At 43.4% G+C, this 19,486-nt stretch overlaps 1 protein-coding gene across 2 annotated transcripts in view; it reads right to left on the bottom strand.

Annotated features, from left to right (window-relative positions):
- PPM1H (protein phosphatase, Mg2+/Mn2+ dependent 1H) overlaps positions 1–19,486 on the bottom strand; it is a 139,216-nt gene that overhangs the window by 24,110 nt on the left and 95,620 nt on the right. The window contains exons 5-7 of one of the 2 annotated variants that reach the window (XM_048065339.2): positions 14,746–14,830; positions 8,060–8,178; positions 3,161–3,875 (exon numbers count right to left, since the gene is read on the bottom strand). In XM_048065339.2, coding sequence (XP_047921296.1) covers positions 3,707–3,875; positions 8,060–8,178; positions 14,746–14,830 — 373 coding nt within the window. In that variant the 3' untranslated portion in view covers positions 3,161–3,706. Of the gene's footprint in view, positions 1–3,160; positions 3,876–8,059; positions 8,179–14,745; positions 14,831–19,486 lie in introns of those variants that run through there. The other variant, XM_048065338.2, reaches the window with a different exon arrangement.

Raw genomic sequence — 19,486 nt, forward strand, 5'->3', positions numbered from 1 at the left:
GTTTTAATGTTTCAGTGCTTCAGTGTCTTTCCCCTATTACTCATCTGACATAGTTTAATGAGGCAAAACTACAATATACAAATACAATAAAAGCACGCAAACTATAGCAATGTTTATAAGAGAAAGGATGATGGCAAACCCAGATGGATTAAAGAAGACAGGCATGTGCACATGTGCACAAAACAGTTTTTAGGGAAACATCTATTCTAAACAAAGACACTCTAATAGGGTTTCTTTCAGGTAAAGAGGAAAACATACAAGTTTTAAAATATCTCTTTTTCCCAGAAAAGGCAGCAACCCCTTTTTCTAAACTGAAACTTACAGTGTTTAAATTTTGCAAATTCCAGCTCTGTCTACACATGTATACATTTAAAAAAGTTTAAAATCTCACAGCATGGCTTGCATAGAGATATTTTCTCCAGTTTGGTCAAATCAGACTGGTACTTGAGCTGTGGGCTTTTTCTGGAGAGGACGTGTCCCCCAAGTACCAGGTACTGCTGTGGAAGTAACTCCTAAGCAAAGCGAACTCCACCCATCTTGGTCAGCCCATTTTACAGACTCGAGCGTTGGCATCCTCTCTCAGGCACTTCCCTGAGTGTGGCTGATTTTTTACTACATTTGTCTCTAATGGAGCATTAAAAGAAAGTGGCGGAGGAAAAGTTGGGGAGAAGGTAGCCAAGGACCTAGGGAGGACCTTGTCCAAAAAAGGGCAAATCATGAAAAAATGTAACTGAGGGTAATTTATAAGCACCTTCCCTTACTACTTTTGTGTTCAGGAGGACAGGAGGGCCAAGTGTATTGCAAGCACTTTGCCTCACTGCTTGCGACCGGCAGAGCTTCTCCACCTGCAAGCAACTCAACCAAGTGCAGACACTGCAGTTAACACAACAATGGATTCATGTTCTGCAACAGTTTCAACAGGTCTTTCTCTTTCCAGTGAATTTGCTGACTCAAGTACTTCTTAAGATTTACTTCATCTCTTCTACTTTTAAAAGACAAACAGGAAGGTTTGTCAGCAGCTCACCCTGAAGACAGAGGGATAGGGGAAGTGGGCTGTCAACACCCTATGGGCTTAATTCACTGTGATGGACAGAAGAACTGCTTGTAAATTCACATTTTGCTGCACTTCTTGCTAAAAGGCTGGGGTGAAGCAGACGGGAGAAAGACTGCTTGTTCACCTGTAGTGTTTGCTCCACACTGGCTCGTTGGAATCATCTGGAAGGAAAGGAGGTCGCTGGTAAGGAAGGATCGTGGAGTAAACTCTTCTGAGAAAGATTCCTGTAGTATAGGATGGGGTGGGCAGCAAGACAGCAAGCAGAGCCCTTGCCATCCCACACAGCAGTGCTGGAAGCTCCTTTGGGGAGCACGGGGCCTCCTCTCAGCTGGGAGCAGAGCCTTCATCCAACCCGAGTGGCAATGGAAAGGAGGACTCCATGGGAACCCAGGAAGGTCACATGGAATATGTGCAGCTCAAGAAGCCAGAGGAAGCTTCTGGACTAGAAGGCAGGAGTGGGGAAAGAGACTGCACCTCCCCAGGAGGAAGACTTGTTTGTGTTTGTTTTCAGATTGAAGATTATTACCGTATTTCAGTTTAGTTTCTGGCTGATAGAACTAATTCCACGAACTGGGAGCCTTTCGGTGTCATTGCACATGAAGCACCTGATCTTGCACCAAGGCAAAGCCCAAGCAGAGCTGTACAGCCACGTAGGGACAGGTCTTGGATAAACTGCTTGCAGAAGATGCTTCTGCAGAACACGGCTCAGACCAGACACTTTCTTGCCAGGCTCTCTTGGCCTCAGAAAGACCGTTTACAAAGACCTTTACCTCAGACTTAGTTTCCCCCTTTGTTGCAGAACTACTACTTTTTTTTATTTTTGCTTTCTCCTGCCCCAAAGACGCCGGCTCAGCTCCTGTGGCATGTGTTCCCCTGGGGACCCTAGAGCCATCCATCACTGCCAGGAGACGTGCTGTATGCAGCAGGCCAGCTCCCACCTTCCGCTGCTCCTGCAGCGAGGGCCGAAAATCCCCAAAATGCTGGGGCTGTGCACGCCGAGTGCCTCGCTACGGGAGTGAAGACAAAAAAGCCAGGCAAGCGGCCGCACACTACGGTTCCTGCTGCAAAAATGACACCCTCTGTCTCCTTTCTCTGGAAAGGCCTAATGCTGCTAAGGTGGCCCGTAATCATTAAATTATGAAAATGTAAATTGCTGGGAGGAAATTAATACCAGGAGTGACTCGGGAAAAGGCTGCTTTTTTTGTGAAGTAATTATGAAATTAAAATTTGATCTCTCCCTGGTGATTGTGCAAAGGATACGGCTGAGGTCTCAAACACAACAATACTGCCGGGGTTTCAACAGAAGAAGCGCAGAAGGTTTCACTCGACAAAAAAGCTCAATTAAAAAATGGGGGGGGGGGAAGGGGAGAATGACTTTTTGTAAATTACATGAATTTGGCTAAAAGGCGTAATCAAGCAGGTTATGGCACAGGGTCTGCAGACTTCCAATTACTTTTTACAAGTTGGAATCAAGCTGTTAGGAAATGCAGCTTATCTGAATAAGACTAATAATGCTAAGCTAATTAGACCCAGCGGCATTAGCCGGCAGATAAATTCAGGCAGAAAGAGGGACAGTGTCACTTTAAATGCTGCCTTGGGATCGGTGGGAAAGCTAATGAGGAGTGTCAGTCGGGGCTGTTTTATTAGGTGGCTCTCCGGAGGATATAGCCCGAGGTTTCTGTAGCAGGGCTTCTGTGCTTGATTCAATAAATCAATTTATATTAAACGGGGGTGCAGCGCGGGCGCCTGCTTCATAAAGCTCCCGGTGGCATTTCTCAATCTGCTTACGCGCTCCTCGGCCGGCCTACCTGAACGCGCCGTCAGAGGACATGGAGCGGGGCAGCAACGAACAAGCAGCCACACCAGCAATGTTTATTCAGTCGGGCTCACGCATTACCAAGCAAAACATGTACATTGGCTCCTGCCGTGGCACTCCGGATCCCCAATAAGTGATTAATGAGACCCTGGGTTTTGTGAGCTGGAGCCTGAACCGCAGGCCGCGAGGCAGGCTGCACAATGAAAGCAAGAAGCATCCATCCCAGACCAAATAAAATGGCTTGAAAAGTGAAGTTGCTTTTTTAATCAGATGCTCAGAGGCTGAAAGACATTCCCTGTTGGAAAAGAAAAGGGCGAGCGCAGAATAGGCTGGCGGCTTGCCAGCAAGTGGCCAATATTGACTCTAGAATAAAATGGTTTTTGCTTAGCACCAGCCCCAGGGCACCAGCCTCGCTGCTTGGGAATAAATCACACGCGCAGCGCTTCCCCAGAAGGGGCTGGCCGTCGGGCGGCTGGTCACGTACCGCAGCAAGGCCTCTGGAGGCACAGGGCTGCTGCTAAGGGCTCTGCAGCCCCTGCAGCAATAGGGCACGCTCGGGTGGAGCATGCGGTCCTCCCGCTCGCTGCGTCCTGGGGCTTCAGCCCAAGACGCGTGGCTGGGGCTGCGCCGGGTTGAACCGCTTTTCATGGGTCCAGTTCAACTCCGTGCAGTCCTGGAGGGCAAAAGAAGTCACAAACAAATCAGCTCTAAAACCGGACTTTTGTCTGGGGCTGTTTTGCCACTAAAATCTACTGGAGTCAAAACACTGAAGCTTTGATCTGAAAACAAGCATTTAAAGAATCCTACTTTAATGAGAACAGCAGAAAGGCCACTGTTTACGTTCCAAGGAGGAGCAAAAGACTAATTTTGAAACCACAAAGGCCGATGCCAACTGGTAGTGTCTTCTGGCTGCCTCTGGTTAAACACACTGCTGTACGGATGCTCTGGCGCTGCAGGAGGCTGACGGAGGAACACTGGGAGAAGCAGCTTTGTGTGTACACATGCCTGTAAGGGGCACAGTAAACCAGAAAATCACCGACAGGTTTGAGGAAGATGTCTCAGATACATTCAGAGCAAAGCAGAATTGATCTCACTGGACTTACCCAAGTGTAAAGGAAAACTTGCCAACCGTGTCTTAAATGCTAAATAAAAGGAAGAGACGGAAAACACTAATTCTGTGCAGTCCTTAAAAGGAGCACAGTAATCATCAGGCCTGTTTCTTTCCCATAATTTCTACCTCTTTTAGCACTGGCAACACTTTGCTCTTGTGGTCAGAGTCCTCCCTGATGCTTCTGTTGCCAGGACATGTCAGTGTCACCAGAAGTACCCTCCTTTCTGATACAAGCTTAACCTCTGCAAGCCACGGACTGAAAACCCTAGGCCAGAGATCCAGCTGTGAAAGACTGTTAGTAACACAGATGTCTGCCAGCAAATTACAGCTCGAGACAGCTCGGAGGCTTGTTCAGCAGGAGACACAGCTCTTAAGACGCCTTGCCAGCTGCAGTACGCGATCTGCAAGAGTTGCTCAAGCACGATGTGCGGGGGGCGAGGGTGCCAAAGGGGCAGCTCATGGTCAGCTCCCACCTAGATGGGATTTATTTTATATATATTTAATACAGCAGATTTCCTGTCCCAAATCCCACAGGAGTGAAGGGAGAAAGGGTGAAGGGTGGGAGAGCTGGGGGGAGAAGGGAAAGGCTGGTCTCAAAGCAGTTACGGGCAGCCTGGACTAGTGATGCAGCACACATTGCTGGATCAGTGGTTGTCCTAATGCTGTGGGGAAACTTGGCAGCTCTGCTACCACTGTGGGCTGCTGAGACAAAGCCAGTGTGGAAACTTCACAGGGAAAAAATAAAAAGAAAGAAAGAAAAAGAAAAACGAGAAAAGAGAAAAGAAAGAAAAGGCCAAATGCATTATGACAGACCCAAAGACAATAACCTTTTGTAATCCAAACGAGCTGGGCAAGCCAATTCATTGTTGCGAATCTGAAAAGCTCCAGAGCACAGGAGAAGGGTAAAAAAGGAAAAAAAACAACAACAACAACAAAAAAACCACTCATACAGCTTCTAATAGAAAACACAGAAAGTGTCCTGAATTTTAAAATAAAGCAGTTCATTTTCCTGAGGAAACATCACATCACTGAGTTTTACACCCTCCCACTAAAGGATGCAGTAAGTCAGTGTAAGAGCGGCTGCTTCTTCCCGACATCACCTGCACCTCTCCATGGGTACATGCAAACGTCAACACACAGTGAAGTCACCGACCAAAAAAAGACTCAGACAATTGATCTTCTGCATTGTAAGTGACAAAGGTTTGGCAACATTTTAGCATACCGGGCTCTGGCTGGCCAAAGTAGCATCTGACGTTTTCTAGAAAAGGAATATATATGCTAATTTATTTTCTGTGATAGATTTTGTCCATAGAAACAAATGGAGAACAGATATGTCCATGGCTGCTGGACCCTGATGCACCAATTAATTCTAAGAATTAGAAAGGGAAAAAAATAAGAGCAAGACTCTTGAGGTAGAAAACAATCACTGAAACGCCAGCCACCTCAAACCATTACCTCTGAGGGCCCATCACGCTGGAAATCTAACGTCTTCTCCACAATATCAACCAGTAAAATTGACCCAGACTTTTGGATAAATAGAAGCAGATTGCATTTCCTCTGCTTAGGTGCTCACTGCATGCAATTCAACAGAAAACAACACTTCCTTGGGCACACACCCTGAGAGAAGAAATGGATCCTTGTTTAAAAGGACTCTGATTTAAATAAATCTTACGATGACAGACCAGTTCAGGACAATGAAATGGTGAGCGAATCAAACAAAGAGGTAACAGATACACTAGCTGTGGGGTACAGAACAGCTAGAAGATTCTGATTCTTTTATTTAGGACAAGAGTGCAGCCCCTATTTTCCACTTCCTGCCAGAAGTCAAAAGGAACAGCAGGGAGAGGTAGCATCATCACAGTCTCCACATGCATTTGCTTGGCACAGGCCACCTGGGAAAACACTGAGGTGAATTTAGTCTTGAATTTTCAAGTCACAGTTTAAGTATTTGTTCTGGAACAACTACTTACAGCTAGGTGTATTTGTGTTAAATCAGTGATAATCCTTGCACTGACCACATTAGAATCTGTAACTGGATCAATGTGTGTCCCATACTTCAGGAAATTCAGAAAAATCAGCAGGAAAATCAAATCATTTCTCCCACTTGCCATATGCTAGGGTTAACAGAGTTCACACATCAGTACTGAAAAACAATACATTGAGTCAAACTGTAATCCATTTAGACTTACCCAATCTCTTCTACTCACTATTCCACATTTAAAACATGTTCCTTCTTATTTATCTTTCTTCTATCGCCAAACAACACTAGCTGTGCAATAACCATTCTGAATAAGTGCTATGCATAGATTCGCAAATAAGGCACAAACTGATACGCAGAATTATCCCTTTGTTTAATTTTTAACCATTCCAACCTTGTATGGACCCCAACATCCTGCTTGCAAGCTGAACTTGCCCTGCAGTTTCTGACATGGCTCTCAAGTTCATTTGGAACGTCTACTGTGCAAAAATAGTTATTTTTCCCAACTCATCCTTTACTTGCTATTTATCAACACCAAATTTGATCACTGTTATGCCTATTTGTGTAAGTTGTTTAAATCTTCTCAGTTCCTCACAGCCCTTCTTGTTTATTAGTAGAAGGGCTGTATCACCTGCAAATACTGCAACTTGAACCGTTCTAACCACATTTCCTTTCCAGACATCTAACCAACTGGGGAAAGGCCAAAACAACTCCTATGAACCTGGAGAAACCCTCTTTATCTTCCAACCAGTGAAAGACTTTTGCTCTTACCCTCCTCTTGGCCCATGATAACTACTGTAGCTCTCCCCAGAATTAGTTGGGTGGTTTGGCTTTTTTTCTTTTTTTCTTCCCCCCTCCCCCCCCCCGCCCAGTAGCTTCTCACATCTTGGAAAAAAGCTTTCGGAAGTCTACATGAAGCCATTCTTTTCTAATGTCTTCAGAAATCTATGAGTTTAACAAGAAAACTCTCCCTTTGCAGAAACTGGAAGACTGTCTCATGATCTTCCAAATACTTTACTGTTCAAGTCCTCAGTTGAGGCAGTGTTCTCATTTTTTTCCCATTCTTTCACACATGCCTGTAGCCTATTTAAAATGTGCAGCCATAATTTTCAGGGAGAGATTAGGTATTTCTACTAGCAGCTGTTCAGGATGATGGACAACGATGGTTATTCCCAGATTAGCATGTTCTGTACAGTACAAACACTCCAAACTATATTATAAACTTAGGTCATTATTCTGTCATTAAAACATCATTATATTTATGGTCTGTAAAGTATCAGACAATCAGAAGCATGTGGAGTTGTAGTTGTGTGAGTACATCCAAGTTTCCAAACATACAAGAGCTCAGGTGTTTTTACCCCCTCCATCTTTTCCTTTCCTGAATGAACGTTTTCTAAGGATGCTAAAACACAAACAGCAAGGAAGTAAAGTCCATTTGCATACACAGGGCCTGTTCCTTTATAGGTCGTATACACAGTGCTCAACAACAAGGAGTTGGGCTTCTCTAAGTGAGAGTCACTTGAGAAGGAGCCTCTTGAGCTGACACAAAACAATGAAGTCATTTAGCCTGAGACAAAAACCTCATCACTCTTCCTGTCAATACTGTTCATTGAAGCCCTTCATTTTCGGATGGCTATGACTCCTATTCAGATCCACCTCTAAAACAGTTCCTCAAGGATTACCCAAATCAGGTGTTAGCTGCACTAGAGCATGGAAGGTAGCTCTTCCCTTTTGCAAGCACTTCTTGGCATGCAAAGACACGGTTGCCCACTGATCCAGATTCTGTAAGAAGCTACTTGCAAGACAGGAGAGTTGTTCAGCTTTCACGAATACCCCCTGGCATATCTTCCGCTTTAAGTGTTTGCTCTGCTTTGAGTGCTCACACGCTAAAATGAACTGAGGTCCTGGCTGTGGAGGGAGGTCAAGTCATTTCAAATGTTAACTTCTAAAAGAAAAATACATCTGAAAGAAGAAAATACCTTTCCTTATAACACACAGGTGTATACCTCCACCTTTGATGCAGTTTAATCAAAGATGCATACAAAACAGGCATGGGTAGAGGGGAAGATTGACCCCATGCTGAGAAGGGCACATCCTTACCAGCCAGTCATGTTGAAGTCACGGTAGAGCATCCTTTTTCCAACTTCCTTGCGCTGCACCCTCCGTGGAAACTCTAAATGTGTGAACTCATTTCCCAGCAAGTGGGGCTGCATGTAAGCCTGTGGGCAAAAACCAAGCCACAGATACCACATGAACATCATAAAACAAGACATCATCTATTTTTAATGAGATAGCATTACCATCCCTTCTCACTCCCTTCCCACACACTTTTTTTTTTCCCTTTTTAAACAAGGAAGACGACAAGCTCTGCTTTGTGAGGTGCACATACACCAGTTCTCACAATATCTGGTGTCTGGCAGTGGCCCTACTGGGAGTAGTCCTCTGTCCCTCAAAACCCCTCATTTCTTCTCACTGCTTCTCAACATTTGGGATCTCTAAAGTAGACTTCATCCACTGGCCCTGAAGGAGTCTGCAGGGCTTCGTAAAGCAGAACATATCCTTTTGCACTTTGGTGACCTGAGAGAATGAACGGTCAAAGGACAAAGCCATTGAGCAAGCAGAGACTTGGAGGGGCGCATGTGGAAAGAAGCTCAAGCTATTTGACACACAGTGCACCTATGTTGACAACACACACAACCTAATGTTACTCCAACACTTGAATTTTCACTGTCTCCAGAAAAAAAATGAGCAATGGTTCTTTTAAAAGTCTTAAAAGGCTGAGCCCTTTTACCTGCTCAGCCTGCTGCACCCCACTGCACAGACGCCGCAAGTAAACGTGAACTGCAGAGCACTTTATTTTGGTTTTTCCAAAAACTACTTCCTTCATACAGGATATGACTAAAGAAAAGCAGCGACTGATGTTTTTGACAGTGTGAACGTTCAACCAGTGCTGCTGCTGTCCCTTCTGGTGTGCTGCTCTCCAGATGCTGGGAGGCCTCCTCAGTGGAGCTGAGCCCAAGGCCTGTGCGCTTCAGAGCTGAGCGTGCTTGAGAACAACGTGAGGCAGCTTCAGCTCTTTGTCCACTGCACACTTTTATACACAGATCACCTGACGCAATAGGTTAATCCTTAATCATACTGCATTTCTTCCTTCTGAAATAAACCTCACTCGTTTTTCTTTAACAAATGCATAAACAATCCTTTCCCCCTCTCTCCCCAAAGCCATGCCGTGAGTGCGCTTTTCTGAAGATAGAGTCAAATTGGCTATGGAACAACAAAAAAAGTTGCATTTCTTAACCTTTCTGCAGATAACTCTTTTTCCTTATCCAGCCAGTTAAGGCAATAACGTCTGTCTTATCTTCAGCAGCAGCTGCCATCGGGGCAGACCAAATGAGCATGCTTTAGTTGCTGGGTTTGTCATAAATCTAGCGCTCATCAAAGGTGAGCAGCAGGAAGCAGTGGAAGCCCTTATTGATCTACCTGGCAGCTATCATGCAGATAGTTCACAATAAAATATTTCCTGCATTTAAGGGCTGAACCTGCTCCCACTCAATTTAATAGGAGCTGGATCAGGCTCAGCGCATGGCAGTGCTAACCGTCCATCAGCCTGTCCCCGCTCCTTTCACAAAACACCTCCCAGCTCTGCTGAGATGGGGCCGAGGGAGATGCTGTGTAGCTGATAAGATTGGATTCTGCTTTCAAGAGGCGGCTTTCAAGCACACAAGTGTGATCTTGACATTGTGATCCCTTCCTGAAACAGGAGCTCCATCAGATTATTTCCCTGCGCAGTTAAGGGCATTACATTTTTTCCCCTGCAATCTACAGGCACCCAGGGTTCCCTCCCCCACCCAAATATTTGTTTCAAGGGCCCTCTAATTGGATTGCTGCTTCTCAATACAGATATGGATGAGAAGCACTACTGACTTTTGAGTGGCCCAGCAGTATTAGTCCAGATGAGGTTTTCCATACTTCCAGAACTTTGGATTCCTTATTGACAAGTATATGTAAACTTCGTGTTCATTTTTGCTCAAGTTGCAAAGAAGTTGCAACATCCCTAATGATGTATGTATTGTTATGCACAACAGAGCAGCGTTTTAATATTTGTTCTTTCTAATCTATGACTTTGTAAAAAAAATGAAGCTAACAGTCTGCTTAGAAAGTGCAGTTCAGTTCACTTTTGAAAATGCATAGCCTACCTTGATTGAGTCATTACAAACCACTTCTAGCTAAAGACTGGTGTCATCTACCTACAAAAAAAACCAAGCCTTACTTAAAGCAAAAAAAACTCATATCTGAAATCAAAAGCTATTTAACCCTTAGATTATGAGATTACTTATTAGGCTAGATCATAGGTTCAGAAGAAATAAAGTTACAGGCTTTTAGCATTTTTCCCCTTGAAAACAAGAATTTCATTATTGAAAAGGGAAAGCGATTGGGAGAGACTGCATTTCATAAAGATTTACTCAGATGGAAAGTCTGAGGTCACAAGTGAAATAAGATTAATAAAGCTGGCAGAGTTACCAGAGGACTGCTAATGTTCAAATAAGATTTCTCTTCCGCAGCCAAGCCTCAATGCTTGATTTACAATCTAGGGATCTTAACTTGATTCTAATATTTTTGGCGTCAGTGGAACAGAGGGAAAAGAGCAATTTGGAAGCTTCTGGTGCTGTGAGCTGAATTCTTATGTGAAGAAATTCATTTTTGGGGAGGTATTTTTTAATTTTTATTCTCTTTTTAACAGTTATTCTTGATGTTTCACTGGTAATTCTGCAGAGAAAAGAATGATACATTATAAAACTCAGCTGACTTTCAAGTTTGTTGAGAACTGTTCTCCATTTACTACAAGGCAGGGCTCTTCTCCCTTTCCACACTACCCAAACTATGCTGAACCAAAAAATAAATATAAAAAAAATAAATAAAAGCAACTCAAGTCTACAGGTCCTTCAAGTAGATACACAAGCAGACACTAAGAAATCCCATGACTGATCAAAAGAGAAACAAAAACAGTAAGTTAACTAATACCAGAATTTCAGCTGTGATGAGGCACCACATTTTCTACTTTTCATTTGTTTAGTCACAATTTGTAAGAACCTCAGATTAGAAACATCGTCCAGAGAACTTAAAAGGTAATAGAAACAGTGTCCGTCAAACACTTTCTATATCCTTACGAGGCATGTTCAGACAACTTTGCTATTCTGTGTTATGAAATGGGAATATTTTCCATCATTTTTCTTTTAGAAGCTGTTACAGTTTTTTTGGCATAAATCTGGCACAGACTGTATCATATGTTTGGTACTCAGCCATTTTATGGTGTATTTTGTGGCTGGATGTATTACATTCAACATTAGCTGTATGAAATGGAGTCTGCTCAGGGAAATATTAGTCACGTTTCTTTCAAAAGGCCATTTACTTCCTGCAGTGTTTCCTAGTGCTCAGCAAAGCAAACATGAAATTAAGACAAACCTAGACTTACACACTAGTATGCTTGTTAATTAGGTTGCAGGGAACATCGTACATACCTTATCATACCTTGCAAGTCTCTTTCCCTCACCCCTCTTCCAGCTCCTCTGGCATGTGCTGCTCTAGGACATCACTGGCACTAGTAGTTTCACTGCACTTCTTGGCATTTTTAGGCTTACTGTTGTCCCATGCATCAGCCATACCTTACAATGTCATCCTCTTATAGTATCGTACCATTTTCTCCTGTAGGCTATTCTACTACTTGGGAACACCTCTCACAACCACATGTACAGCACAACACATCCAGAGGTTCTCCAAATTACTCAGCCAGTACCATATGGCCAGATTCATGTTGAGCCGAACGGACATAACTAAAGGTGGTGGTGGTAGAAGAAAGGAGGAAAAGTGGGAGCTGAATCCATCCCTGGATTGGTCCTCCCTTTGTTACAAAAGGCCATTACATAAAATCACGTGCAGCAATGACATCTCTGAAGTGTGACTTTGCTAACTAACAGAAATACACCCACCTGCAATAAGCTCATTCATCACTCGTTTTAAACACGTTTTCCAAGGGGATAAGTAACAAAATCTAAGCCATTTACTGTTGCAATTTAAACTATCATGACTGAAATTAATAGCGTCCTCAGAACATGAAACGAAAATTGCCTCTGGCACTCATTGCCCGCACAACTACTGCACATACCAGAGCAGCTCCCAGTCAATGCTGCATTTCGTTCTTTCTCCAGATGTACTGATACAGAAAGCCAGAGATTTCCGTGAGTAGGCACTGTGCAAGTTCTGCCAGAGCGCTAAAGACCCCAAAATTCAAAACTAAAGGAGGAGCATGAACGCCTGATGGTGGAAGAGAAGCAGTGTGTGCCCTGACCCTCTTTGGGAAGCCAAAGAGCCAAGGGGATACTCATGGCAGGTCTTCCATCATCCCACAGGAGGCCCCAAGGAGCTGCATGCTGGCCTCCCACCGCAAGGACAGGGTACAGGACGCAGAGATGAACGTGCCCAGAGTTGCCCAAAGGTCAGAACGACTGGGTAGTGTCCTTGTTCTTTTGAAGCTGCCATGCCAGAGGTCATCTGCATTAAAACACGAGCTGGGTACAGAAAGCATTCGTTTTCCCCTTGTTTATTCAACCAGCACTATTTGGAACACAGCTGTGTGTAGGACCGGGATGGAGGGCTTTATACAGTGATACTCTCATGACTGAACAGCTCATTTTCCCCAAGATTTCCTTGCATGTGGAAGTTGAGGCCCAGAAGATAGAGGATGAATGCAGAAGGCACCAGTTAACCTAAACCAACACCTTTTGTGGCCAAAGTAATCAACAGGCACTAAAGGCAGAGGAAGGCTTCTTCAGCCTGCCTATGCTAACAGTATCTCCACAGGCTGCTGCCATTCAGGAGCCTGCCTGCTGTAAATTCATACCCTCCATCTGCCTTCACAGTAACCTCCCTGCATAGACAAGCCCTGAGCAGAACGGTATCTCTGCATTTAGCAAGTAAAATATTTATGCTAAAATGATTAAGCAACTTTCTTCCAATTGTTCAGCAAGAACAGTGCAATTTGTTTGGAATGGGGAAATTCAGCCTTAACTGCAAATAAAAAAATAAATTCAAAGCAAATCACTTTCGGGTAGGAACAACAAGAGATACAGAGAGCAGAACAACAGGAGAGTAAGGGGACAGCCCAAGGTGAGTAAGGGGAGTCCTTTGGGGTGTAATCAATGGGACAGATGCAAGAGCGGAATGTAACATTCCTATGGTAATATGTATATGTAATGTTTATGCCAACCTTGCAAGGAATTGGGGGTCGATTTTTTTAAACACTAGAGTAAAAATGTTACTAACAGAATGCTGTGTTTGAAATTATCTCTGATTTTGTTTCACGCTCTTGCTGCCTTGCATGTATTTTCTTTGAACATGATACCCATAGTCCTGGCATATTTGTTACATATAGAAACAAAATAAACAAACAAAGGTAAAAAAAAAATCCAAAGGAAACAGCAGAAATGCTTTTCAGATCAGCTGCTGTTTTCAATATAAGCCAGAAAGGACATCAAAAGAGAAAAATATTCCTTGTAGGCAATGTTTTATCTTGTATTTCTTACAGAAGCACCAGACTTGCTAGATACTAAAGATACCTTTTATTTTAAAGGCAAACAAATTATTTTACATGTAACTGGAGTGTAAATATTTATTAGGCCTCTTTTCCATTTGGCTTACTGAATATGAATACTCCCAAAGTAGCACTTCCTCTGAAATTTTCAGCTTCAAGCCAGTGAATCTGACTAAAAACTAAACATGATGGTTGTAGAAACATCTACAATTTTCTTTAAAATCTTCCACCACCATCTTCAACTCCTGGCATTTTGTCTAGTCTCAAACTACAGCGCTCAGGCCAGGTTGAAGATAGAAGATACCTGAAGAGCAGGGAATGCCACCAGCCTTGGCCTGTCCACCTTGCTTTAGACAAAGCTAACAGTGAGCCTGCCTTGGCTTAGGCTTGAATTCCTAGGAGGTAAAAGCAGGAGGCCAGAGGAAGCAGAAAAGAAATCTCTTGGACGCGTTAGGAATGGCATTTTTATAAACAGCCAACCAACTTCAACCAAATGATCTGACTGTCAGTGAAACACTTGAAAAGCAACAGGATTGTCTGCATGGAAAACAACATGCAGTTTGACTTATGTTGACTTGGTGTATAAAGCGTCCTGCATCCCCTCGGGTAGTCGCCCTGTCACAGCTTTATGGGTGCTCCTACATTACACAAAACTTGTCTTTCTTCACCCATCCTATGCTGCAGCTACTAACGCCCGCTGAGATCACCTCTACGTTGGACTTCTTTACTTGAGCTGGTTCTATTGGCATACTATTACAGCAAATGAATAAAACCCTGCAATACTGTCCACATGTGTGCGTAGAGCACTCTGTGGTATCTTATCCTGTCACAAAGTAAACACTGGGATGTACTGAAATACCTCTGTGGCTTGTTAGCTGTGTGTCTGAGCTCTCATTATCCAGCACCAACGAGCTGCTTAAGGTCGGCAGCTGCACAAGGCACATAAGCACAGCCGTGCCAACCGATGGCCTCTACAAAAGAGGTAAGATTTGTTTCACCAGGATTTGCATTGTCAGGCTTTTCTGCATATTTACTGATGGCTAAAACACATATACACGCATAGTCAACCACTAGTGTTCAGCAGATGTGTGGTCCTCCACTGAGCCCCAGTAACTCAGCTGCAGGTTTCCGAACCTCAGACGTTCCTGGGGCAATGCTCAGCAGCAGCAGCACCTGATTTGGTTCTCCAGTCTCTTACCAGATACTGAAGTCGCTGGCGTTCAGTCTCTGGAGTGAATTCTGAAGACATTGGAATGACTTCACCATTTCGGATTATTATAGCCCTGTAGGAGTAATAAAGCATCATTAGCAGAAGGAGGGGAAAAATGTAAAAACACACAGAAAACCACGGGGTAGGGTCAGACTCTTACTGTCTTCAGAGTCACAGTAAAATAAAGCCATTTCTTTCCTACCGAAGTTCTCAACAGACAGAATAACAATTCCTGCCATGCATCCTTTAGGCTGGATAACAAAGTATATTTGTATATGCCAGGTTCATTTCAGAGCACACAAAAACATCCAAGCAACAAAGGCAAGAGTTATTTTAGCTGATGTCTACTGGGTATCCTTATTAGTGAAATGCAGACACCCAGAGGAGATGCTGCAGAATCACTGATTGCAGAACAACTCTTTGCAGGTTTTAAACCCAGCTGGGGCTGACACTGTCTGAAGCACTGGCTTCAAATGACTCATGCGAGCACTTTCCAATTATTGATTGGTCATATGTCATGTCAGAACATTTCTTCTCCAACAGCAAATGGAAATGGAAAAGCAAATCCAGTTTAACAGAAATTTAACTAGCTACCTGCCAAAAGCAGACAGGTAATGGAATGATTATAGATCAGTGGGGAGATTTCACATGTACTTCTGCAAATGGCAGAGAACAAATGCTCTCAAACACCTGTCTCTTGCCTTTGACTCTGCTTTGTTGCAAGCAAAACATGGCCTGGTCCTTCCCTGGTGTAATTCCACTAGCTGAAACACAGTTAAGAGAAGGTAAAATTTATGCAGTGTTCCTCCTGCATTTATTGGTCATATATTGACTCACAAAATTGTATTGCTTTATCTATTATTTGGACAGTTCTGTAAGTACAGTAATGCTTGGTGCTTTCAAACAGCTGGATGAACCCTCTATCATCCCAAAGATTTTAATACCTGATTTGGAGCTGTTTCTCAACCATCAGTTGATTAATTCAGTGTTTGGGTAATAGCAGCATGCCTCTTGAATTCGCACAGAATTTGCTGTGGATTAAGCAAGTAACTGGCACTCGGATTGTACTTTCTACATGTCTTCTTTTATCTCCTTTGTGTGCTCTTTTAGTCTTGTTGATGTGATATTTACATGCTAGCTTAATTCTCTTGATAATTTGATCAATTTGCTGGTATTGCTTCATGCCAGGTATTCTGATAGCACTGCAATCCATCCAAGGAATATGGTAGGCGCACAAATATTAAAAAGTTAACCTCTAAAGTCAAAACATAGGCATCCTGAGAAAACCAGCTCTGATACAAAATAGCTTTGCAAAATCAGCGGCACTGTATAATTTTCCAAGTGCCACGGATATAATATTGGACTAACATAGACTCTGAATGATCACCTAATATTGGTACTATGCAAATGGTAGGAGCATTACCACAGAGGAAAGGCACTGCTCATATTTCTAGAGATTCACGTGGCAAAGAACATACAGGTACAGGACTGAGCTGCACTGGCAGAGGTGGGAAAAGGCTCCAGCGCTGAGGGGAAAACAGCTCTGCTTTGACAGGTAACAAATTTACCACTCCTGGACTTGCAGCACTCCCTTGCAAATGATCATTTTGCAAATTAGAGGTGGCAAGAGCATAATCCTACACTCTGCAGGATCCCACTGGCCCTCCACTGCTACAATTAAAAACAACGTTGCATGCTTGAAACAAGGCAGACATGGTGGTTGTAACTCATTAATTTATTTAGAGAAATTTGTGCAGAATTTTTGGTGGAAATCCCTCTTTATGGAATCTGAATGCATTACAGGCTTACAAAAATGTCAGTTTGAAGGTTTGCTGATTTTTTTTCTACTTTAACAGCACACTTGGATTTCTGAGACAGTCCTTTAAAACTGAAAAAAGACCACCACCGCCGTTTCTGCAATGACATCTTTGCTTTTATTTTTGCAGTTCTTAAGGTATTCAGATGTGAACCAGGCTCATTTAACCAACAACAGTGGCATGTTTCATAGGTAATTTGACTCACTTGAGTAAGCTCAACTTGGAGGGACTGTGGGTTTAGTACAGAGTTAAGTACTCTGGCAATAGCCTAGGCTGGACTGATCAAAGGAGCTGATCAGACACAAACCCAATTTTACATACTAGTTTAAGAGAGTCATAAGGAATCTCTTGATCCTGTGCTTGTCTGAAAGAGCTAGAATAGAAACACAAAGTGACCTAACTGCTAGCGTGTCAAGCTAATTTTTAAATTATCCTTTGCTTCCCCTTTAATCACCATTTCACAGGAAATCCACATTTTAAAGACCACTGAAGTCTGGGGTTCAGCTTTTTCTTTGTGCACACTGACATACTTCCTATATATGCTGATGGCTATCATTCTCACTTCTATGGGTAGAATTGGGCCCTAAGGGACCAACATCATATAAAAAGCAATTCAGAGGTGAGTGGGTCAACCTTTCATGGCTCAACTTATTTTCACTAGAAATTGCAGCCACCTGGGACAAAAAAGTACAACCCGGCACCGAAAACCTTTGCGGGGGGAAATAAAGCAATGATGTTGATATGTGATTAAATAGAGACTCGGTTTTATGTTTTTCATTAATGCTTTCAGCAGTTAGATTTTATTCAACTCGAAAGTTACAGCTGCTCATAAGAGTCAAGTGATTTGATCTGAGGAGTTAAACAGCCCCAGATATTAGCAACGGGAGGGACGCAGACGCACACATACAGGTCGCTGCTCTGAATTCAGCTCTGCTGGGCTTGTTATCCTGTTAGCAGTCTCGTTAACTTTCCACACCAGCTGCTTAGTAGTTTCCTGACAGCGAGGGATATTTCTGACCGTCTACATGACAAAAACGGACATATTTGTTGGCAGCCTCACCGGAGAGGCCGGGTGTGAAAGCCTGGCCCGGGAGCTGCTGCACTCGGTGGGATTTTTCCCTGTGATTTAAGAGGTGCCGAATCAGTCCCTAATTGGGCTCGGAGACCAAAATGCCCTTCCAGTGACCTGGCAATGACGGAGCTGGAGCAGCGAGGCTGCCAAGTGCAGCCTGAAGGCTTTTCCCATGGAGCAGCCTCCAGAGCCCCACATCAGCACCACGGAGGGAGCCTGGTGTCAAGAGCAGCCCAAGAGCTGCTTTTGAACACCCACTCTATGTAGCTCTGCAGAACAATTAGTTTTGGCTTTACGCTTCCTAATGGACCAACAAGCAACATCGTGTTACTTGGACATTGCTGCTACTGCCACGCATGGAAGATGCATGCGTGTCATGAAATAGTGCTCTGCAAGCATTTAGCTCCCTGTGCATCGTGGAAGTACGAGCGTATTATTTTATACCAGAATAAAGCTGCCCTATTAAACTGTCAAAAATAGCGACGTAGGAAGCCAGAAAACTTGAAGAGATGCAGTGCTCAGGGAGCATCTGATTCTGCCATGTTTAATGGTGACATTTTAATTTCAACCACACTGGTGAAACACATTATAGCACGGCCACAGGGCAAGCCTGCCAAAGGAAGCCGGATGATTCATGTTTGTAGGGAACAAGCATGTCAACACTAACAAAATATTCTTTGATGACAAGGTTACTTCAGCACCATACCAATCATTAATTTATATCAGCAATGAAGAAGTAATAAAAAAAAAAAAAGCACAATAGTGTTTTTTTTTGGCAGCAGAGGAGGTGAGGAGTCGCAGATCTGCAGCCCTAGGTGCACTGCCCTCCAAGCTCTGTGGCTCTGGCACCTTCTCCATGTAGCATCATCTCAGCGGGAGAAAAGGGAAACTGTTCTTAGTGGCCTCCATATCCTCACGGCTCACGTCAAGCACTTTTTGATCATTTCTAAAAACTAGGGATCTCACCAAGTCCCCTCCCCTCTTTTGAATTTAGCTACCTAATGCCCAGCGCAGGGCACCACCCGCACGGACTGCAGGACTGCACTTGCCCTGGCATTACATGGACACATGCACCACACAAAAAAAGAAAGTACATTCACCAGTTTGGAACTGGTAAATATTCACAGGAAACAGGAAAACATTGGGGAAAAAATCAGCCAAAGTAGTCTAAAATGGAAGAAACAATCTGACTTTGTATCTCTTTCCTGGCCAATTCACTTTGAGGATTTTCTGATTTGGAAAACGCCTGCCCTTAACAATGATGTGGAGCAAACGATGTGCCCGTGCTTCAGTGTGTGAGATGGGGCTGACAGTCACGGTGAAGTCTGCAGCAGGCTACATCCCCCAAGTCTCACACACATGAAAAGAAACATTATGAGCTTAAAAGGCTGCATACAGATCTGCAAAAAATGTTACATTTATCTTTTAGATCGATATAGCTGCATAGTCCATGGTGCACAAGTAAATAATATTCTGAGTATCTCAGCATCTTAGGCATTTACTTATTTTCTATATTCATATTTGATACTTTAAAACAATAAGTGGTGCTTTAGTATATAACCCCCTTTGAAAATAGGTGGTGAGTGAAAACAAGCAGAGAGTAAAAATCTGCCAGTGTGCTGTAGTGGAGCTTTCACACTCAAGATATAGCAACAACACACTAGCCCAGGGAAAATATCAATACAACAATTACTTCTGCATTTTTAATATGGATAAAACAGCCACCCCTCCTTCAAGCAAGCAGGGTTGGTTGTTTTTTTCCTTTTTTTTTCTCCCTTTCTTTTGTGAAGAACACAATCAGCTGAGAATTGCACAGCATCCTTTCTGCGTTCCTTATGAG

This window comes from Anser cygnoides, chromosome 1, assembly GCF_040182565.1.
Source record: "Anser cygnoides isolate HZ-2024a breed goose chromosome 1, Taihu_goose_T2T_genome, whole genome shotgun sequence".
NCBI lineage: Eukaryota > Metazoa > Chordata > Aves > Anseriformes > Anatidae > Anser > Anser cygnoides.